Here is a 23,186-nt window from a genome sequence, read left to right as displayed (position 1 = left end):
CCTGTACTTTCTGAGTTCTGGGACTAAAGGTGTCCACTACTACTCTCAGTGTGTTGTCTTCTTTGGCTTGGCATCCAGACTAAAAATTTAGGTGATATGTACTAGTCTATCAGGACATTTATATTAGTACATTAGAACGTGTTCTAGCTTTTCTTGCTTTGATTTTTCTTTCACATTTTCAAAATACTCATGTCTTTTATAAGCCGACTGAGAACTTGTGAAACAATGAAAGTGTAAATTATGATAAAACAGATAAATGCACAAGTGGCTATGACAGTTACTTGAGTTTGCTTTTTAATTTTTGTATGTGTGCATGCACATGTCATGGCATAACTATGGAGGTTAAAGAACTTTGTGGAGTAGATGGTTTCCCTTTACTTTTGTATGGGTTCCAGGGCTCACTCATGTTACCAGCTTGCTCTACAAATACCTTTACTTTTGGAGCCATCTAGCCAGCTCCTGTGATAGTTGTTTGAAATACAACATTTCTTTCTGAAACTATCAGTGTTTATTACATCTCACTCAGTATTGGCTGGGTTTTTTTATGTATCTTTGAAATATTCTTATCTTTTTTATTGTAGTTTATTTATTATTTATTGAGGCAGTGTCTCCTTATGTAACCCTAGTTGGCCTGGAATTTGACAGAGATCTGCCTGTCTCTTCCTGAAGGCTGAGATTAAAGGTGAGAGTCACCATGCATTAAAAAATTCCAGCTGGAGCCAGGCAGTGGTGGTGCATACATTTGATCCAAGCATTCAGGAGACAGAGGCAGGGGGATCTCTGTGAGTTTGAGGCCAGCCTGGTCTACAAAGTGAGCTCCAGGACAGCTAAAGCTGTTACACAGAGAAATCCTGTCTCAGAAAGCCAAAAACAAACAAACAAACAAAAAAACATCTGAAAGTAATTATAAAGGCTGGGATTGTGGCCTCCTATGTGTATATAATGTTCTTGAAATCAGCTGAATCCTAAATGTTCTCTTTTCCAGGTCTGTCACGCTAATCCATCAGAAAGGGCCCGTTTCATTCGCTGTATCTATAACTTACTGCAGTCATCGAGTCCTGCTGTAAAATACGAAGCTGCTGGGACATTGGTAACACTGTCAAGTGCACCAACTGCAATAAAGGTACTTTGGTGACACTATGATAGACATCCTGTCTTATCCCTCATGATTTAATGACACTGAAGTTATTTATATGATTACTTGCTATGCTTAACGCAGGTACATCCAACATTTGACATCATTAACAGAATATCTACAAAGTCTCACTTGAGAACCACACAGCTGAGTTAGAGGGGGAAAAATATCAATATCCCTCAACTTGGATACACACACACACACACACACACGCACACGCACACAGCTTTAAGTAAGTACAATTTTGTGCAGGGCTGCATTCATATCTACCCTTGGCCACCAAGCCACAGGCTAGACACGTGGTAGAGAGGACTACCGATTTTGTAAGATAATGTACCTTCTTACATAATTCAGCCTTTCTTTCTGCTTTCACACACTTACGGAGAAAAGAGAGAAAGATAGAGAATTACAGTATTTCTAGTTTCTAGAGAATTTTACTGATGTTTTAAGATCTCTTCATAATTATGTTAAAAATGGATCTAGAATGAATGATGACTTCTAAAAAATTTCTTTGGGGATCTTTAATAATAGATTATTGCATTTCTTTTCTTTTGTTTAGTCTATCAAGACTTTGTCACATACCACTAATATGTTCAGAGAACAATTATTCTAGAAAGCTAGCTGGCATAAATTGTTGAATTTACCGTTTTACCTGTTAATACTTAGAATACTTTATTTAGAAATAATTTTAAACTTAAAGGGAAGTCAGGAATAGGACCTCTGTCCTCTTACATTCCTCTTCTAGCATCCTGTAATCTTCATACCTTGTGTAATCATATAATTATCACAACTAAATTAACATTGAAATAATATTGTCACATAAACTAGATTTTGTTCAAATTTCTCTTCAGGTTTTCACTTAATGCCCCTTTCCTTCTTTTTTCTTTTTTCTTTTTTCAAGAAAAAAAAAAGACTCTTTTTATTAATTGAATTTTTAGCTGTGGCATTAGCCCTTTTCTGTTTGATTATCCGCTCTAGGATCCCACAGTTATCTGTCTGAGTCTCCTCTAATCCGTAAATGTTATTTTCATGCCTCATGAAGAATATGAGTTTGTTTATAAGAGATTCTGGAACATGAGTTTGTCTCATATTTTCTCATAATCAGTGAGATTAGGCATTTGGGGACGAATAGCACAAATTCTCATGTCCTCAGTACAGGATACCTGTATACCTTATTCATGATTAGTTAGGTCAACTGCTATCTCCCTGATTTCTTTACTGTTCTGATTTTTCTGGTCATATTCAAAATATATTCAAAGTACTTTGAAACTCTAGATTTCTTGTCACTCCTCAGATTTGTTTCCACTAATTTTAGCACTGATAAATGGATTTTTCTCAGCAAGAGCTATTACTAAATATTCTAAGGGTAACTTTATAGTACCTCACTGAACAGTTACTGTGGCATTCCTACATAAGGAAATACTGATTTTCTCTTTCCTACTCTTTTTCATTTATATCAATATGAATCATGTCTGTGTATCATAATCCACTGTTATCATTATTTTGTTCAAGTTGTTCCAGCTTTGACTATTGAGAACTTTTCTAGATTGGCTACTTTTTCCTTTGATTTTTTTAAACTTGATCATTCTACAAACCATTATACCTTTAAAAGTCTTATGTAAAAAGGATAATGGGGCACTAGGGATGTGGCTCAGTTGCTAAAGCACTTAATTGAGATGTGCAAGGGGTTCAGTCACCAGCCATCACCTCCTAAAAGGTTATCTTTATATTCTTGTTTTTTATCACTGTAATAAAGATATAAATATATTAAACTTTATCCCTGATGTGAAATGTGTTTAATAGTCATACTCAGATTCTCTGCCCTCTTCTGCTGTTTCCTTAGTTTCAATCCATTTGCATCTGTGGCAGCTCCTTTCCATCCTTGACTTTGTAATCCTTCCCATGCCTTGTAGTCTGGAGTATCACTGAGGCTTGTTATAATTAGGGGCCAAATATACACACTCCTCTAAATGAAATGCATTAATGCTAGTGCAGAGGTGAATGCGTTTATTTTAGCTGCTTAGTGGCCTGGCAGGGAGGACCAGTTCTTATTTTCACAATGGTTGTTTTTCCAGAATGTGTTTCTTTCTTTCTTTTTTTTAATAGGCTGCTGCTCAGTGTTACATTGATTTAATTATTAAGGAGAGTGATAACAATGTAAAGCTCATCGTCCTGGACCGATTGGTAGAATTAAAAGAGCATCCTGCTCATGAACGAGTCCTCCAGGTGAGTTCTGTTGTCCTTTATGTTCAGATCGTCCCCAAGCCTTGCCACTGTAGATAACTTAACCGAGAATCTGAAGCCTGGTGGTGTAAATTTTGGGCAACTGGGGTGTAACTCTTAAATCATCATCTCCTTTTAGGTCTTTCTACATGACATTGATTAACTAAACTGGGTTTCCTCTAAAATGTTCTTCCTCCTGGATGTGGGTGGTTACTTTGCTGTAATGTCAATGTAGCTTGTTCCTCTGACTTTTGTATTTTCCATGAAACAAGTTGGATCTAAAACTTTACAGAGTTGAAGTATATACATTGTCAGTTTGGCTGTGTTATATGTGATGTCATCACTTCATGTCTCATTACACTAGGTGACCCAGAGTATCTACTTCTTCCTACACTACTAATTCTGTTACTAATCAGAGGACTGAAGTGATGGAGGGCAAACAGCACTGTGGTGCAATTAAGATATTTTTCTCATTAAGAGAAACACTGGCGTCACTCTGTAGTTTTTTGTTTTGTTTTGTTTTCAGGATCTGGTCATGGACATCCTAAGAGTACTGAGTACACCAGACTTAGAAGTACGTAAGAAAACGCTGCAGTTAGCACTGGATCTTGTCTCATCTAGGAATGTTGAAGAGGTAAAACAGAACATTGGTGACATTGTTTGTAAGTGGTCCAGATGTGATGTAATTCTCACTTGTTTTTTTTTTTTTTTTTTACTTTTTGTCCCCCATAGTTAGTTATTGTCTTGAAGAAGGAAGTAATTAAAACAAATAACGTGTCTGAGCATGAAGACACGGACAAATACCGACAGCTTCTTGTGCGAACACTGCATTCCTGTTCAGTCCGATTTCCAGATATGGCTGCAAATGTTATTCCTGTGGTGTGTAACTCTTACTATTTTACTTGTAAGATTCCCTAGATGTTTTTATTTTTCTTTTTGAGTTATTTTATATCTACTGAAAATTGCAACCATCTGAAATTATAGCAATCTCACTGTACATTTTTCATCTTTGTGTGTATTCCTATGCTGACTAGGGTAAGAACTTAGATTTCTTTTTCTTAATCTTCATCAAAAACTTTGCTGCACACAGGACTATTGGGACTTCTGTTTATGTACTAGTGTCTATCTCAGCTTATGTTTTGTTCTATATTTTGAAAATCACTAACTTCCATTCTTTGTTCATTAATTTATTTCTGACTTTATGTAATTTTCTTTCTGGAAACTATATAACTATTTGTCCCATTTCTCTTTTTTTGTTAGCTAATGGAGTTTCTCAGTGACAATAATGAAGCAGCAGCTGCTGATGTCTTGGAGTTTGTTCGTGAAGCCATTCAGCGCTTTGACAACCTGAGAATGCTGATTGTTGAGAAGATGCTGGAAGTCTTCCATGCTATTAAGTCTGTCAAGTAAGTTTAAACTCCATTTAATGTAAAGTTGAACATTTTGTCAGTTTCTATTTTAAAAGAGTCAATTAGTAGAAAATAAGAGGAAACAAGGTATACAATGCAAAACATCATCCGCCATCATTCTCCGTTCACAGTGCATAGAATTGTTTTAGTTAGGTTTTTGTATTCTAATTACATCTAAAACATTGTGAATCACAGAATGACCAAGAAACATTTTTTAAGTGTTGTACTTAAAATCACCTTTTGAATACGTATTATTTTGTCACCCTTAGCATTTATTGAAAAGGTTTTAAAAAAAATCTGAATCTGATATGTTAGATTCCATTAGCCTTTGTTTATGAGAAAGGCTTGTTGAATACAAATTTTGCTTCATTTTTGCATTTACTGGATAAACTACAAGAGATTTGTAGTATGCCTACTTAAACAGGCTGGGACCAGTACAAGGTTGGTTCAGTAATATGAAAGTGACTGAGAGGTATCATACATACACACATACATACCCACACACACACATCTACACATATTATGATGATGTGTGTATGCATGTATAGGAAAGTAAGATTTGTCCTGTTATGAGGAAAAAAATTGTATGAAAGCTTTTCCTTTGAGAACTGAAATCTTCTGGGGCTTTAGTTTCTATGATTGATTTTATTTTTCTAAATAAATTCAGTTAAAATCTAAGTAAAGGGATAGCTAAAAATTTCATCCAGTTTAACATTTTAAAATAGAAAATTGTTGCCGGGCAGTGGTGGCGCACGCGTTTAATCCCAGCACTTGGGAGGCAGAGGCAGGCAGATTTCTGAGTTCGAGGCCAGCCTGGTCTACCAAGTGAGTTCCAGGACAGCCAGGGCTACACAGCGAAACCCTGTCTCGAAAAAAACAAACAAAAAAAAGAAAAGAAAAGAAAAGAAAATTGTTGCTATCTTTGTTAACTGTCTCAGGGTTTTTATTGCTGTATAGAGATACCATGACCACAGAAACTCTTATAATGGAAAATGTTTAAGTTTAGAGGTTTAGCCCATTATTGTCGTAGTTGGAAGCATGATGGCTTGCAGGCAGATATGGTGCTGGAGAGGTAGCTGATAGTTCTACATCTGGATCCACAGGCAACAGGAAGTGACTGTGTCACATTGGGCATAGCTTAAGCATATATGACCTCAAAGTCTGCCTCCATAGTGACTCACTTCCTTCAGCAAGGCCATACCTACTCCAACAAGGTCACACCTACTCTATCAAGGCCATAACTCATAATGGTGCCACTCCAGATGGCCAAGCATTCAAACACATGTGTCTGTCGGGCCATCCTATTCAGATTTCCCCAGTAACATTTTAGGTTGGGAATTGCATTGTTCTTGTGACAGGATACTACTGTGTAGCCTATTTATTATAGATACATGCCTACTACAGCTAGCTGTCATTGCTTACTTTCAAACCCAGCATCTTGTGTGGTTCCTAAGTAAACACTGCACCAGTGAATTGATCCCCCCAACCCCAACTAGATGTTCTTCTGTATATGTCATCCTATTCAACATTTTGTGTCTTACAGTGATTACAAATAAAAAGTGAAATGAATTTAAAAATTATGTTCAAATAATATATTCTCCCGAGTAGAAAGTGATAAAGCCAAATTTATTTTAACTATGCCCTATATGAATGCCTATGGGAAACATTTTGCTGTTTAACTTTTGCTAATTTTAGAATATGCTTAATGACAGTGAGTGCAAATAGCTATTTTCTTAGCTTCCCATTTGTTACAGTCTTTCTGAAATCTTTCTCTTCCAGAATACAAAATACAAAATCCTGTTTTCTTGCCTTACCCTAAATTCACAGAGGAATGTTTCTGCATCGAAATTTGTTCCCAGGTTTGTATTTCAGATCTTACATTCTTGTCCTAGGATTTATCGAGGAGCATTGTGGATCCTGGGAGAGTACTGCAGTACAAAGGAAGACATTCAGAGTGTGATGACTGAGGTCCGCAGGTCCCTTGGGGAGGTACGTTTGTATGATGATCTGTGCTTTAGAAAACTCTGCTGTGCTGGCAGTGCAGCTCAGTGGTTTAGAGTCTATGCCTGGCACACATGCAGCCCTGGGTTCAGGCCTAGCACAAACAAAGAAAAACAACAGTTTTTATGTAATCATTCACTTTTGTGTTTTTGTTATGTAGTGTTTGAGCTAAAGAACACTTAAAAAATTATATTTTAATTACCCAGATAGATAAACCTCAGGGGCTATAGAAAATTAAGAGTCCCTCCCCCCCTCACCCCACCTCCATGAAAACTATTAACACGTATTCAAATAATTATTTATGTGGGTAAAATTTTGTTTGAGCAGAATGTCTGTGCAGCTAGTAAAATTCTTTCTTTCTTCCTTCCTTTCTTTCTTTCTTTCTTTCTTTCTTTCTTTTTTTTTTTTTTTTTTGTTAGTTTGTTTTGTTTTTTACAAGACCAGGTTTCTCAATAGCATGGGTTATTCTGGGACTCAATTTATAGGTTAGGCTGACCTCTCTCCGCCTCCCAAGTGCTGGAGTTAGAACCACCACTGTCAGCTTTTTTTTTTTTTTTTTTTTTTTTTTTTTTGAGATAAGGTCTCACTGTGTAGCCCTGACTGGCCTGAAACTCACTATATAGACTTGACTGGCTTTGAACTCAAGGATCTACTGATGTGCCTGCCTCGCTTTGTACCACCATGCCTCGAAATCGCTGCAAACTGTGCTAATGCTGATGTGCTTTGGAAGCCTATCTCAGAGCAAGGCTAACCTGAGACAGTTTGTGTACTAGTATTGGAATATTCCTTCACCAAAGCAACTTCATGGTAGAATATAAAGAACAATGGACTACTTTGTCAGGAGACCTGGGTTCTTTGCTAATTACTGTCAAGAATCAACTCTGAGAAGTTCACTTTAAGTTCCTTAACTACCTAAACTTTTTTTCATCTCTAAAATAAAAGACATAAAATAAGTTTAATTAAAAACTCTTAGAAGAATTTTTCATACATGAGAAATTTAAGGCAACATGTTGACAAACAAGCTGTAGCAGCCCTGTGACCAACTAACAGGGTGGCTGGGGAAGTTACATAAACATTTCATTTTACAGGGGTGCGTGTTGTTTTGGTTCATAGTTCAGGGGAAGAGACAAAGAGGAGGAATGAGACCCAGAGAACATCTACTTTGCTAAAAAACTATCCTTTCTGTTTTTCTATTATGGAATTGCTCAGAAAGAATTAAGATCACCCCCAAAAGAAATTCAGAAATGAGGCTCAAAATTATATTATTCAGCATTATATAAGTAGTAAGTGGTGGTGTGGGAATTCACATCAGAATCATTGACTGTAAACCTTCTGTTCTTCCCACAGAGCTCCACAGTCCAAATGCCTTTTGAATAAAATTGGTTGACTATTTCAGTGTAACTTTACAGTTGCTATTATTAAATCATTGTTTCCATTTGGCTTTTAGATCCCAATTGTAGAATCAGAAATAAAGAAAGAAGCTGGCGAGTTAAAGCCAGAAGAAGAAATAACTGTTGGGCCCGTTCAGAAATTGGTTACAGAGATGGGCACCTATGCTACTCAGAGTGCACTCAGCAGTTCCAGGCCTACCAAGAAAGAAGAAGACAGGTAACAGCTTCTGCACCCTGCTGGCTGAACTGTTATACTGTTCCTCTTGTGGTAAAGTAGCTATGTGGTTTCTTTCTCTTACTAGTTTTTGATGCTTAAGTGAAAGTATTTGCCATTTAAAGTCTTGAAATAAGGTATGTGTGTAAAGGTTCCCTGTGAATTTTCTCTGTAATTTTAGTCTTTTGTTCCTACTGTTCCCACTGAAGTAAATATTCTTATAAAACTTACTTCACTCACATAGGAAATGCTGTGTTTATATTTAAGTCTGATTGCTTGTTACTATCAAAAAGATATTTTGAAGTTCCCCCTTTTTCTTTTCTTTCTTTCCTTTATTATACGTTTCTCTCTTGGACTAGAACTCAGAGCTGCTCACATGCTGGGTTAGTGCTCTGCCACTGGAACTACAGTCTCAGTACAAATTGTCCAGTTCTAATTAATAACATAACATTTCAGGTTTTTTACCTCTCTATTTTGCTGTCTGTGTTTATAAGATGAGAAAAATGATGGTACAGTGTTCTTGAACACTTCTTATGTACCGGAAGCCACACTAAATAGTTGATGTCATAGTCTTGACAGCAGCCCTTTGAAAGAGAGAGTATACTGTCTTCATTTTCAAGAAGAGGAATTTCAGACCTAGACAACCTGTAAGCAACACTGTGGAAAAGTACATAAGCTGTCACTTGGAAGTAGCATATTACCTCCAGTACATCTGTCCTTAGTTAAACATCCTTTTCTTTCTGTTCTTTGGACTGTTGAGTTATTTAAGAAAAGTATTAGTTACATATTCTTTTTCATTTTGAAAACTAATGAGGAATTTAACTGAGGTCCTTATCACCAAACACAAAATAAGTAGCTTACCTGAGTCAGGCTGGAGAGCTGGCTCAGCAGTTAAGAGTACTGACTGCTCTGCCAGAGGTCCTGAGTTCAATTCCCAGCAACCACATGGTGGCTCACACCATCTGTAATGGGATCCAATGCACTCTTCTAGTATGTGACTGAAGATAGCTGCAGTGTACTCATATAAATAAAAAATATATAAATCTTTAAAAAAAAAAAAGGATTTGTGGTATTTCATGTTTGTTGATTCCTTTGCAGACCACCCTTGAGAGGATTCCTCCTGGATGGAGATTTCTTTGTTGCTGCCTCCCTTGCCACAACTCTGACTAAGATTGCATTACGCTATGTAGCATTGGTTCAGGAGAAGAAAAAGCAAAACGTATGTTTATTTATTCTGTATTTGCCTAGTCATTGATTACTAAATGTCTACTCTGTTGAACAGTGAAAAACTTAAAAGTTAATGCTAAAGGCCATGTCATAAAAGAGCTTGTGGTTTAGTACAGGAGACAGACTCAGTAGTGTGACCTGACTAAAAAAATGATACAGAGATAGAGAAATGATGTGATTACTCTGACGAAGGTGGTGTGAGGGGTTATGAAGTCGCTTCTGTAGGCTGGGGTGAGTCTTCAGCCAATGAAAGCAATGGCCTTTTCTCAGTAGCATTGTTTTGTTGTTGCCTATTTTATTTTAAAATGTCTCTGAAATAGTTCCTGTCTGTAGTTGGAACCTAATTACAATTTCTGACAGTTCAGAATATAGTCTCATTTACAGTAGTGTGTTTCCATTCTTCCAAGCTTCACCAGCCCATACTTGTAAATTCTAGCATTTACAGGGCTTTGTCAGGAAAATCTGTGTTTGAAGCCAGCCTGAACTACATAATGAGATTTTGTCTCAGGAAAAGAAGAAAAATGTAAGCATCCCTTTTCCAGTATTCTTTCTAATGTCTGGATCAAGACGAAAAGTGACCAGATATTAAAAATTGGGAACAAGACAAAGTTAAAGCACCTGCCAGAGTACTTTTTCCTGAATTTAAAAATTGTGCTAAAAAGAATACATAGCCTGAAGTTTACCATTTTAACAATTTTTAATTGTGCAGTTAAGTGGCATTAAGAATATTCACATGGCTACCATCCCTCCCAGTGCTTTTGGTATTACAAAAAATGTACACAGTAAATTTGTACACAGTAAACAGTAGCTCCTCTGCCTGCCTTCCTGCCCCTAGTCCCTCTTAACATTTATTATACTTAATTTTTTTAAATAGCGTGTATATGTGTGTGCATGTGTGTGGTGTTTGAGAGGATGCACCTGTGTGTACCTTGACATAGATGTGGAGGTCAAAGGACAACCTCAAGTATCAGGTAGGACCTTTCTTGTTGTTTACCATTGTGGGTTAGCTGGCCTGCAGCCTTCAAAGGGATTCTTGTATCTCTATCTGTCAATTCCCTGAAGGAGTGCTAGGATTAGACATGTACCACTGTGTCCAGCTTTTCAAATGGGGTCTGAAGATCCACATTGAGGTTGCTTACAAAACCATCTCAGCTGTCTTATTCTAGGTGCTGTGTTTAAATGAAATCATGCAGGCCCTATTTTTTTGGGTATTTCACTTGCCATAGTATCTTCATACTCTATCAGAATTCCTTTTAAAAGGCTGAGTAATAGTACAGTGTGTGTGTGTGTGTGTGTGTGTGTGTGTGTGTGTGTGTGTGTGTACATTCTCTTTACATTTTGTCGTGAATAACAGTTAATTATCTGAGCTGAGCATGGTGGCAGCTGCCTTTAATCCCAGCTACCTGAGAGCAGATAGAGGCAGGAGAATCAGGAATTCCAGATCATTTTCAGCTAGAGAGAGAGTTTGAAATCAGCCTGAGCTACAAGAGGCCCTGTCTCCAACCTAAAAAATTAGTTATTTTTAATTTTCCTATGCATTTATCACCTGATATTTTCTTTTTTTTTAAGATTTATTTATTTTTATTTATATGAGTACACTGTAGCTGTTTTCAGACACACCAGAAGAGTACATCAGACCCCATTACAAGTGATTGTGAGCCACCATGTGGTTGCTGGGAATTGAACTCATAACCTCTTGAAGAATAGTCAGTGCTCTTAACCGCTGAGCCATCTCTCTAGCCCCATGATTTTTTCTTTTTGTTTAAGTAATTTGATTATTCTCACAAGTCATTTGGTAAGCAGTTCTTTAAGAACCAAGTGTATTGATATATGCCTGTAATCCAAGCACTTAGAGGCAGAATTGTAAGACTGAGGGAAGCTAGATTGATGTGTCACACAGCAAGACCTTGTCTGGGAACAAAAATTGAGTGTGTGTGTGTGTGTGTGTGTGTGTGTATGTGTGTATGTGTGTGTAAGAAAAACAGAGCTCCCAGCACTTACTTACCTAAAACTATTTTTCTTTTACTTGGAAAAAATAAATTATCTTCCTGATCTGATGAAGATAAACACGGAACATTATAAGAGAATGTAGCTTGCTGGTAAAGAACTAGTTAACATTACATAATGCCCTGGTTTTGCTCCTCAGCACCACTAAAAATAAATAAATAAACTTGAGTAGAGTCACTTATGATTATAACACTTAACTACAAACTTTGTTTATGTTGTAGGGAAGATAGAAAATTGAAAGATGGGATTGTGGAAACCTTCTAGAGTTTGAAATAGCTAGTATCTGTCTTAATACTTTTTTTTAACAACTGGAACAAAATAGTTTTGTACTTTATAAAGTACATTTTCCCTCAGCATGTAACAAATACTTCCCCATGTTTTTATAAACCCTTCCTAGTTGTATTTACAATATTTAATTGCTTTGAAATTTAAACATCCAACTGTTTTTATCTTAAGAGTGCAAATTGATTTTCTCATGATTGGTTGCATACTTTTAAATGATAGGAGAATGTTTGTTGCTATCAGTTTAAGGAGCCAGATTTTTTGCAGTGTCTAGTTAATACACTTAGCTGTGCTTCGTACAGTGGTGGACCCTTTTTTTTTCTGTCCCTTCAGCATGCCTCTATTTGTGCCATTTCCCTCTCTTCATTCCCTGTGTGGATAGGAGTGTCCTTGAATCAGATCTTATGCCTAAAGAATGCATTTACTTGAATTGTGACGTAGGTCTGAACACAGGTCCTCACACTTGTGTTGCAAGAGTTCTACCAGTTGTGTCATCTTCTTCCACCCCTTTAGCTTAGAATTTTGAAAGATGTTTTTGTAAAACTTGAGTTCTCAGTTGGCATTGTTATCTTCCAGCACTGTAAAGGTGTAGTTCCCATTGTCTTCTGCCTTCCTAGTAAGAAATCTGTCACTCCTCTGCCTGTCCATGGCTGGTTTTATATTCTTCTTCTTTTTTTTTTTTAAAGGTTTATTTATTTTATGTGAGTACATTGTCACTGTCTTCAGACACACCAGAAGAGGGCATTAGATCTCATTACAGATGGTTGTCAGCCACTATGTGGTTTCTGGGAATTGAACTCAGGACCTCTAGAAGAGCAGTCGGTGCTCTTAACCACTGAGCCATCTCTCCAACCCTGTATTCTTCTTCTTATCATGGGTTTCAGCAGTTTGATTTGTCCGTGGCTCAATGAGGTTTTCTTCATGTTTCCTCTGTGCTTCATTGAGCTTTGAAGGTCTAAGGTTTACAGTTCATGTAGATTCAGGAAATTTCTGTTCATAGTTTTTTCAGACATTGCTTTTAACAATTCTACCTGTCTTCCCTCTCCTTCTGAAGGCAAGGTACAACCTTGAAGACTTACACCTATTTCTCTGCTAGTTCTTCCTCTGGCCTCCGGTAGTTTTTCATGTGTGGACCTAAGTCAGTCCTCAGCTAAGGATAGTTGGTCAAGGGCATAGAGCATCTATCTGTGGCATGATAGTGTATATGAGATTCAAAATATAAGATGGAATTCGCTTCTGCTTTTTAATCATAGCCCTGATAATACAGATTTCATTATGAAGTCTGAGGAAAAATCATTGAAGATTGCAGTATAAAAATGAAGATAGCCTAACATGGCTGTACTTACCATTGCCATGGATGACACAGCCTTACGTGATGCGCCTCCCAATGCAGTCGAGTCAGGAACGTTAAACAGCACCTGCTCTGAATTCCAGCCAAGAGTAATGCGCATTCTGATGGGGTTTTTTTGTTTAATTTATGTGTATGTATGTGTGCCTGCTAATCTTTATTTGTACTATTTGCATACAATGCTCACAGGGTCCAGAACAGGCATCAGATCCCCTGAAACAAGAGTTTCAAGTGGTTGTGGACCTGTGAGTCTAACCAGGGATCTGTGTAAGAGCAGCAAGTGCTCTTAACCACTGAGCCATCTCTTTATCTTGGCTCTTAAAAAATAAAATCGTGTATGATTAAAAACAGACAAAAAAGCCAGGAGGTGGTGAGTCACACCCTTTATCCCAGCCCTCAGTATTAATCCCAGCATCAGGACACAGGCCCAGATGGATCTCTGTAAGTTCGAGGCTGCCTGATCTACACGGGGAGTTCCAGGACAGCCAGAGGAACTATACAGTGAACAATGTGCTTCAGCAACTGTTGATCTCTTAGCCATATCTGCTTTCTGCGTGTTCACTTTCCTGTGAGCACATGCATGTGGAAGCAGAGGTCAACCTTGCTTTTTAAGACAGGACCTTACTCTGGGACTTGAGGTTCAGTGAGATTATTTGGTTTTTGAAAAACCAAAGAAACAAAACAGACAAAAACAAACAGCAAACAGGTCTAGTTTAAAAGACACTGAGGAGGATGGTAGCTGATAAAATGTGAAAACTGATCCTGGGTTTTAAAGTAAAATAAAAACATTTTGAGGTGATTTAGGAAGTTTTATTTGAATTCAAAGTATAGCACATATATTTGGGGATTGTTCAATTTCTCAAGTAAGAAATCTGTACTTTTGGTTTTATATTAAATTGTACTCATTTTTAGTAAATAGTTGCTAATATATTTATGAAGAGAGGAATCTTGTTTTTACATGGCCAGCCAAAGTATATGAGTTAATAAGAAAGCAAATAGGAAGGTCAGTAAAGTGTACAATCTTGAGACCAAAATCTTACACTCTTGAGAACCTGTCCCTAGCACCCATATAGAAAGTCAGGTGCAGTGCAAGCTTGAAATCTGAGTGGAAGCAAAGACAGAAGTATCTCTGGGGCTTGTTGTCCAAGTAAACTAGCCTAATCTCACTGAACCTCAAGTCCCAGAGTAAGGTCCTGTCTCAAAAAGCAAGGTTGACCTCTGCTTCCACATGCATGTGCTCACAGGAAAGTGAACACGCAGAAAGCAGATATGGCTAAGAGATCAACAGTTGCTGAAGCACATTGTTCTTTCAGTTTTTCTGGTGGATTTAAAGAGAAAACCATTAAAAGTCCTTGCTACTTTTCAACCAAGGGTCAGTGAAGCCTTAGAAGGCTGACAGAACAAAACAGGAAGAAGGGTGTGGAAATATCTAGGGAAGTAAAATATGAACAGTTTGTTTAATTCAGGTGCATTCTGGAATTATCTGTTAGTTGTATTTGTGTAACTTTACTACAATTGGAGAATCATAGCAATAACCGTTTCTCTGCTTTTGCAGTCTTTTGTTGCTGAGGCTATGTTGCTTATGGCAACTATCCTTCATTTGGGAAAATCCTCTCTTCCTAAGAAGCCAATTACTGATGATGATGTAGACCGAATTTCTCTGTGCCTCAAGGTCTTATCTGAATGCTCACCTTTGATGAATGACATTTTTAATAAGGAGTGCAGACAGTCTCTTTCCCAGATGTTGTCTGCCAAACTCGAAGAAGAGAAACTATCTCAAAAGGTAAGGTATATATGGAAAGTCTATAGAGAGCTTTATAGGTTGGGATTTTTTCCTTCTTAATTTTGTTGGTTTTTCAATCTCTGTTTAAGTCTGTCCCTGTGAAAAATTTATGAAAAGTTATTGTTCTCTTCATACAAAAAGACATGTGCATTGCTCTTTCAACACAGAAAGAATCTGAAAAGAGGAATGTAACAGTACAACCTGATGACCCCATTTCCTTCATGCAACTAACTGCTAAGAATGAAATGAACTGCAAGGAAGATCAGTTCCAGCTGAGTTTGTTGGCAGCAATGGGTAATACTCAGAGGAAAGAGGCAGCAGATCCCCTAGCATCCAAACTTAACAAGGTAACAGTATCAGATATGTGACTTGTTTGTTGTTTTTCCTTTTTAGGTGGGGTCTCACTGTGTAGTCCTTGCTGATCTGGAACTCACTGTTTAGACCAAGCTTGTCTCAAACTCATAGAGATCTGCTGACCTCTCTCCCAGGAGCTGAGACTAAAGGCTTGTGCCACCACATCCAGTTGAAAATTTATTTAAATTGGCTACTTACAAATAAGTGACCAGTCCTGCTGTGCATATGTGATTTTTTTTTTGGTTATTTTAATTAAATAACTAGTTACATAGAGTTGAGTACATGGGAGCTTGTGTGTGCATGTATGTATGTCTGTGCTCTTTATGATAGCACACAAACACTGTACCACTGAGCGATACCTCCAGTCCTTGAATCAGTTTTTACCCAATCCTTGTGATATTTAGGTCCATGAAACTTCATTTGAACCACACATGGTAGTACACATCTATAATCTCAGCACTTACAGAAAGATTACAAAGCTAAGGGCAGTCTAGGCTACCCAGTTAAAAAAAGAAAAAGACTATATAAGCTAGCTATCTGTCACCTGTCAGGTGAGTGAACAGTCTCAAGTTGATTTGACCATTACAGATAAAAGTCAGTAACAGAATCAGAACTACTAAAGCATTTTTTTTTTTTTTCAAAACTGAGAATTGGCATTTGGGAAGCTGAGGCAGCAAGACCACACGTTTTAGGCCAGCCTAGGCTCCATAACCTTGCTTCAAAAAACAACAAATTCAAACTTGTTAGCAACAATTTTACACTTATGGTTTTTAGATTTCTCTTTTAATTGTGATAAAAATTACAGAACATAAAATTTACTGTTTTAATCTGGTCTTGTTTTGCTTCATTCACTGCTGAGACTTGAACCCAGGACTCTGCTAGGAATTGCACTCTGCTGTTGAGCTCCCTTGCGTTGGTAGATTACTGGAGTTTCGTAAGTGCAACCATCTCTAGACCGTCTCCATCTCACGAAGCTGAACTCTACACCCATTAAACAGTAACGCCCCTTCCCGTTTCCTGCTGCTCCTGACAGCTACCAGACCATTTTCCCTTTCCGATTTTGACTACTTCTGCTCATACAAGTGGAATCACTGCTTTTGTTCTTTTTGACTGGAATTTTCTACTAAGTATAAAATAATGTTTTCACTATCCAGCATGTTTACAGCATATAAACAAAATTTTCTTTACTTTAAAAAAATTATTCTTGCCAGGCGGTGGTGGCGCACGCCTTTAGTCCCAGCACTTGGGAAGCAGAGGCAGGTGGATTTCTAAGTTCGAGGCCAGCCTGGTCCAGGACTACACAGAGAAACCCTGTCTCGAAAAAAACCAAAAAAAAAAAATCATTCTTAACATTTATGTATTTGGTGGTTGGGGAGTATACTCTATGGGTGGAGCTCAGATTGTCAATCTTGGCAGCAAGTATATTAACCTACTGAGCCACCACATGTGTTTGAGGTCAGACACAGCTTAACAGGATTTGGTTCTCCTGCCCGGTGGATCCTGGTATTGGACTCATCAGCCTAAGTTGTTCCATTCTTTGATTATGTCTGTTTTTGTTTTGACAGGTCACTCAGTTGACAGGTTTCTCTGATCCAGTGTATGCAGAAGCTTATGTTCATGTCAATCAGTATGATATTGTCCTGGATGTTCTTGTTGTAAACCAAACCAGTGATACTTTGCAGAACTGCACATTAGAGTTGGCTACTCTAGGTGAGAAAATTTATCCTAAGGAAAGGTTTTAATGTAATAAATCTTCATGATGAATTACTAAGAAAGGGTCATACCTTTCAGTATAAAGATCCTTTTGAGAACTTTTTAACATTGTTTATAATCAAGGCTTAGTTTACAGTTTAAAATTAGTCTCTTTTAAACTACCAGTTTTCTGAACCTTTGTCATACTGACTGACTTATGCTTCTTACGTGACTCAAGTGGGTTCAATTCTGAGTTTGATACAATAACTGTTTGAATTTGTGGAGTGCTTACCTACCATGCATAAGGCTTTGGGTTCAATCTCCAGTACCACATTCACCCAGCATGGTAGTCTGTGTTTTTACTCCCATCACGTCAGGGAGACAGGGATTTCAGGAGTTCAAGGTCACTCTCAATCACACAACCAATTCCAAACCATTCTAGTCTACACAATACCCTGTCTCAAATAAATAAAAACACATTTACTAAGTAGTTCACTTAGTTAAAATTTAAATTGCCTTGGCAGAAAATTAAGTATTTTCTGTTCCCTGCCACATGGGGCCAAAGCAATACATCATTATTAGCATTTTTCAACATGAATTTTTTTCTTGATAAAGATATAGATTCTGTAACCATGTGTACATCTGGTTTTGAAAATGCAAAATATGTATAGTGTATAGAACAGTATAGTGCCTCCAGGTATGGTTTATGCAATAGTTAAGGGACAATAGGTTTTTAGAGAAATTATGCTTTGCCCTATCTTTAGTGAGCCATATCTTAAAGAGTGTACAGGTATTTTGAAGGATATCTTACTCCTTGGTAATGGTATATATAGTTTTAAGTTTTTTGAGTTCATAATCATTCATTGAAATAAAAATGATATATTTGCCGGGAGGTGGTGGCGCACGCCTTTAATCCCAGCACTTGGGAGGCAGAGGCAGGCAGATTTCTGAGTTTGAGGCCAGCCTGGTCTACAGAGTGAGTTCCAGGACAGCCAGGGCTACACAGAGAAACCCTGTCTCGAAAAACCAAAAAAAAAAAAGATATACTCAAAGTACTCCTCCCACTCATGACTATAGTTATTATGTGTAGAATACAGAGTTATACATATTATCTTTTAATAAAGGTTGTGATTAATATGATTGCCAAGAATATTAGATGATTTCCTTATTTTTTTATTGTTTGAATTATATACTTCTCATTTCTTTAATTTTTCTAGAAACTGTTAACTTGTATACATTCTAATTCTGTTTTATGGTTAACAAATGTGTTTTTAACTATATCCAAATTCCTTTTTATTTTCTCCTAGGGGATCTGAAACTTGTGGAAAAACCGTCTCCTTTGACTCTTGCTCCTCATGACTTTGCAAATATTAAAGCTAATGTCAAGGTAGCATCAACAGAAAATGGAATCATTTTTGGCAATATAGGTATGGTTTTGTTTTATGGCATGCGATAGTTGAGTGTTTTTTATTAAAGAATTTGATAGTATACTGCTGTGTACGTGGCTTGTGGGCAGAACATGAATCCATTTATTTATAGGGTACTCTCTATGGTAACCAAACATTGTATTATGTTTTAGATACTACCAGACTGAGCTAGATGGAGGAGTCATAGTCCTCAAGAAACCACTAGGCAAACATTTATACTGGTCATAAAAGTTCATACAAGCCCTTGTGGCGAAGCACACAGGAGTATTTCAGACATTGAAATAAGCTTTTACAGAAGCATTCAGTCAGTATTTTCTAGCAATTTCTGTTATAGAGATAGACTACCATAGTAAGGAACAACAGATCTGTCTTAAGATGACTGAGGTCAAGTAAGGGAAAACAGATATGCAAAATAAGTATTTCCATACATAATGCTGAGTGTTATGAAAGAAGCCTGTATGAGAAGCAGTGTGAGTCCATGAAGGATTGGTCAGTTCTCAGAGTGTTGTAAGGGACTGGAAAGTTAGGAAAGGCTTTACAGCTCATGTTGAGTTGGATTTTAAACAATCAGTAAGTAATCCACAGATGATTAGAGTTCAGGCAGAGCAAATGGACATAGATTGATGTGCCGAGCAGTTAGAGTGAAAAGTAAACTAGGAAGTCGGGGAAGCTGACCCTGCTTGCCCTGTGAAAGAGTTGAGCACTTATCCATGAAATAGGAAGACACTGGAGGATGACAAATGAGATAAATGGTTAAATATTTCTGTGACAACAGTACAAATGATAACTCTGTAGAAGATATGGAAGATTGCCTGAGTAGGCTATTGCAGAAACCAAGTGAGAGGGGAGAGGCCTAAACTGACAGAGCAGTGCTTAGAGTAGAAAGGAGAGGGGGTGGGAGAGTGCTTTAGGGGACTATACACTAAAAGAAGGTAGTTTTGGTAACTCTGTTTTCTCTAAAAGTAGAAAGAGAACTTAAGCCCTTATCAGAGTATAACTTCAATTCTAGATAATTTTTGTTTTAGGGGTAGGGGGTGGGGTGGAGAGGTACCTGAGCCTAAGTCCTGAGTCTTAAGTCCTATCACTTATCAGTTCTGAAACCTAAAGTAACTTATTTGACTTACCTGCTTTTCCTAATCTGTGGGATGAAAAATTGTAAGGTAGAGTTGATGGCACTATTCAGTTGGTACTATTTATAAAGCAGTTAGAATCTAGTATATTTAAATATTTGCTAATATCAAAAATATTTGTTATTTTGGACTAACATCTACCCTTTGGGGATCTTTCTGTATGTTCATTACAGTCTATGATGTCTCTGGAGCGGCAAGTGACAGGAACTGTGTGGTCCTCAGTGACATCCATATTGACATTATGGACTATATCCAGCCTGCAACTTGCACTGATGCCGAGTTCCGTCAGATGTGGGCTGAATTTGAATGGGAAAATAAAGTTAGTCATTGAGAGGTTCCCTATACCTATCTTATGACTAATGATGAGGATTTTTTTTTTAAGTAATTCCCCCTAAAAAGCATCAGAAGTGAAAAGCAGACAGTTCTTCATTATCTGTTACTGTGGATTATCTTAACTAGAAACCATACAAGTACTTTAGTAATTCCTTGTGGGGAATTAAATAGAATGGCTGTTCTTTCTGGAATTTTGTGATAGTGTCTTGCTCTCTGGCCTAGTCAAGTCTCCAGTGCCTCACCCTCCACCCATGTCATCTTGGCACAGACACTACCAGTGGCACCACACCTAGCTAGTCATAACTGTGTAACTGCTTTGGTTAGGACAGTGTAGACAAGATTCCTCCTTTTCTGTGTCCGGACAATAATCTACCATTGGCTCTTGTATCCCCAAGGCTGTGCAAAGTCTATGGCCCAGTGGGAAACTTTGTCCCTTGAGTTTTACTTGAACTCTGAATTTCCTTGATGGTCTAGTGAAGTGTCTATGTCTGAAAGCAGTGCTGATGCCAGTTGGTTTCATAGGAGTCATTTACTTTTTTTATTGCCCACTCTTTGCCTCCATAGTTGAAAAAAAGTTATAGGATAAAATGGCGGTAATGTACTTTCACTGTAAAGTTCACTGAGTCTTCTTCTCTGCAGGTAACAGTTAACACCAACATGACTGACCTGAATGACTATTTACAGCACATCCTCAAGTCAACCAACATGAAGTGCCTGACTCCAGAAAAGGTAGAAGGAGACTAGAAAAGGCTAAAGTCTATAAAAAAAACTAATACAGTAGAAGTCTATATCTTTTCCAGTTTCCTCTGCTGTGTTTCTATAATAATTCATCATGGGAAAACAGTGTTGCTCTGGAATAGAGTAATTACCCACAAGCTGTTTGACCTGCTCACTTCTTTTCTGAACTGTATTTTCCCACTTGCTCATGGTTATATGACTTAACTGGAACAGTCATACTAGTTGGGTTTCTTTAGTTTTAGTTTTTTGTCTTCTCCACCTTTCAGATAAGAGACTTTATTCCAAAACCATTTATTTATTTGTGATACTGGATTAGTAAATGCCCTCCCTCATCAGCTAATTGTAAGTCAGAATAAATCTCTAATACAGTGGCTTTCTGCTATGTCTACATGCAAAAGGCTAGAACAAAGACGAAATTGAATCTCTATTTTTCTTTAGAAAATTAGTTAATGCCATAATGTGCGCCTTACTAATACGAGAATGGCAACTATCATCTGGGTGTGTCGCTTAGTGATAGAATGCTTGCTTAGCATCCAACACATACACACACACACACACACACACACACGGGTAGGGTGGGTTGGGGTGGGGTGGGGAACATGTTTACTGCCAAACAAGTAGATTTCATATATTCATTTCTTAACAATTTCTAAGTCCAACAGAAGAAGTCTTTATGGAAATTAAAAGCCTGGTACAGGAGACAAATAAGTAAATAAGAACAGAATATGTAAATATAGAATAAGTACTCTCTTCAAAGTTATTTTTATTAAGTATAATATACACAGGGAATTCTTAAATTTTTACACATATATTTGTTTTGAGTTTTGGCAAAATCATTATTTCTTATACCCAGTACCACATAAGTAAAGTTTTAAATAATAGTTTGTATGTATATTTGAGTTTTCCAAGGTACACTTCTCTATCAAAGTATTGAATTTATCACACATTTTTTTTTCCAGGCCCTTTCTGGCTACTGTGGCTTCATGGCAGCCAATCTGTATGCTCGTTCTATATTTGGAGAGGATGCACTTGCAAATGTCAGCATTGAGAAGCCAGTACACCAGGGACCAGATGCCGCCGTTACTGGCCATATAAGAATTCGTGCAAAAAGTCAGGTAATAATGTCATTTTTTGAGAACATCTCTGTACCAAATAAAGGGAGGAAGAATTCATGTCTGTCTTATTTCTGTGATTTAATTTCTTCTGTAGTAATTATGTTTTATGCTTGAGATATATACATACATACATACATACATACATACACACACACACACACATTCATAGTATTTTCTGAACATTAATTCATTTAAAATAGCTTATTCTACAATACTGCCTAAAACATTGATTCCTGTGTGATGTTTGGGAAACAGATTCTGTAGAGGTTTGGTTTTTTGTTTTTGTTTTTGTTTTTTATAGATATGGATAAATAAATCTAGCACTAACCAACATCCCTAAAATCAACCCAGTAAAAGTTTTTGGAATCTGTTTTTATATCCTTTCTCTTGTTGTTGAATGTGATATCATCCAATGGAGACGTAGTTAAGCTGGTATAACCTACTATTTGGGCATTGTTTCAGTAATTACTTCTTTGTTGAGTCTGGGGATATAACTCAGTCTTGGGAATGCTTTCCTAACATGTTTAGACTATGAGTTAATCCCCAACATCACAAAAATGAGATAAAAATATGAACATTTTCATTCTTCTTTACAGGGAATGGCCTTGAGCCTTGGAGATAAAATCAACCTGTCTCAAAAGAAGACTAGTCTATAAGAATGAACAAAAGGTCCTTGCAAGTTTGTGGTTAAAATTTAGGTGTGGGCTGATTGGACTTCAACATCTTTTGTACTCTTTTCATGCTTTATGTTTGTAGAATTTGAGGTCATGCTGAATGCATTCCAGCCAGTAATTTATAGCCTTTCCCCTAAATCAAGAATGAGTTTAAAATTATAGTTTGTCTTTTATCTTAACAGTTCTGAATGCTGTCCTCAAAGTATATAATGTTTCTCATATGTACCAAGACCATTTTCACAATAAACAGATCTGTTCATAAATTTTTGTTATTTTATAAATAAATTACTTAATTTTAGATTTGTATCAGTGGGATTTTTTTAACTTGTCTATATTTATGAAGAAAGCTTAACACAGTCAGTGATCTAAAATGGAACAGGTACTGGTTAGTGCATTATTGTTTCCTCATTTTCTGTAATGACATCAGTGTCTCTAAAACCCCAGGGTCTTTTCTCACACTTTGCTTCAGGGAGAAAGTATCCAAATTACTTGAGAAAAGGTTCATCTGACTGACATCAGCATACTGTTCTTGATGATCATGAATTATGATGGAAATTAGATCATCTAAAATCAATTTGAAAAAGTCGTGTATATTTAGCATTGAGTATTTCTGCTTGTTAGTAATTACAGTGGTTCTAGCCAGTTATTGACTACAGGAGGATTAGCTTTGGGGGAGTCAACAAGCTGTTCCATTTCCAAATGG

General features: G+C 37.1%; 1 protein-coding gene across 1 annotated transcript in view; it reads left to right on the top strand.

The window, feature by feature from the left end:
• The window catches only part of Copb1 (coatomer protein complex subunit beta 1), a 34,307-nt gene extending 11,526 nt beyond the window's left edge, over nt 1–22,781 (top strand). Inside the window, exons 7-22 of the mRNA XM_028768052.1 lie at nt 986–1,123; nt 3,242–3,361; nt 3,885–3,992; nt 4,091–4,237; nt 4,619–4,764; nt 6,660–6,756; nt 8,216–8,376; nt 9,472–9,592; nt 14,793–15,020; nt 15,188–15,367; nt 16,940–17,084; nt 18,374–18,493; nt 19,797–19,942; nt 20,596–20,685; nt 21,654–21,809; nt 22,406–22,781. Coding sequence (XP_028623885.1) covers nt 986–1,123; nt 3,242–3,361; nt 3,885–3,992; nt 4,091–4,237; nt 4,619–4,764; nt 6,660–6,756; nt 8,216–8,376; nt 9,472–9,592; nt 14,793–15,020; nt 15,188–15,367; nt 16,940–17,084; nt 18,374–18,493; nt 19,797–19,942; nt 20,596–20,685; nt 21,654–21,809; nt 22,406–22,465 — 2,163 coding nt within the window. The 3' untranslated portion in view covers nt 22,466–22,781. The remainder of the gene's footprint in view (nt 1–985; nt 1,124–3,241; nt 3,362–3,884; nt 3,993–4,090; nt 4,238–4,618; nt 4,765–6,659; nt 6,757–8,215; nt 8,377–9,471; nt 9,593–14,792; nt 15,021–15,187; nt 15,368–16,939; nt 17,085–18,373; nt 18,494–19,796; nt 19,943–20,595; nt 20,686–21,653; nt 21,810–22,405) is intronic.
• Nucleotides 22,782–23,186: the final 405 nt, after the last annotated feature.

The sequence above is a fragment of the Grammomys surdaster genome, unplaced genomic scaffold (assembly GCF_004785775.1).
Source record: "Grammomys surdaster isolate TR1022 unplaced genomic scaffold, NIH_TR_1.0 184, whole genome shotgun sequence".
Classification (NCBI taxonomy): domain Eukaryota; kingdom Metazoa; phylum Chordata; class Mammalia; order Rodentia; family Muridae; genus Grammomys; species Grammomys surdaster.
The sequence above is the reverse complement of the archived record's forward strand: the minus strand, read 5'-3'. Positions and strand labels throughout refer to the sequence as shown.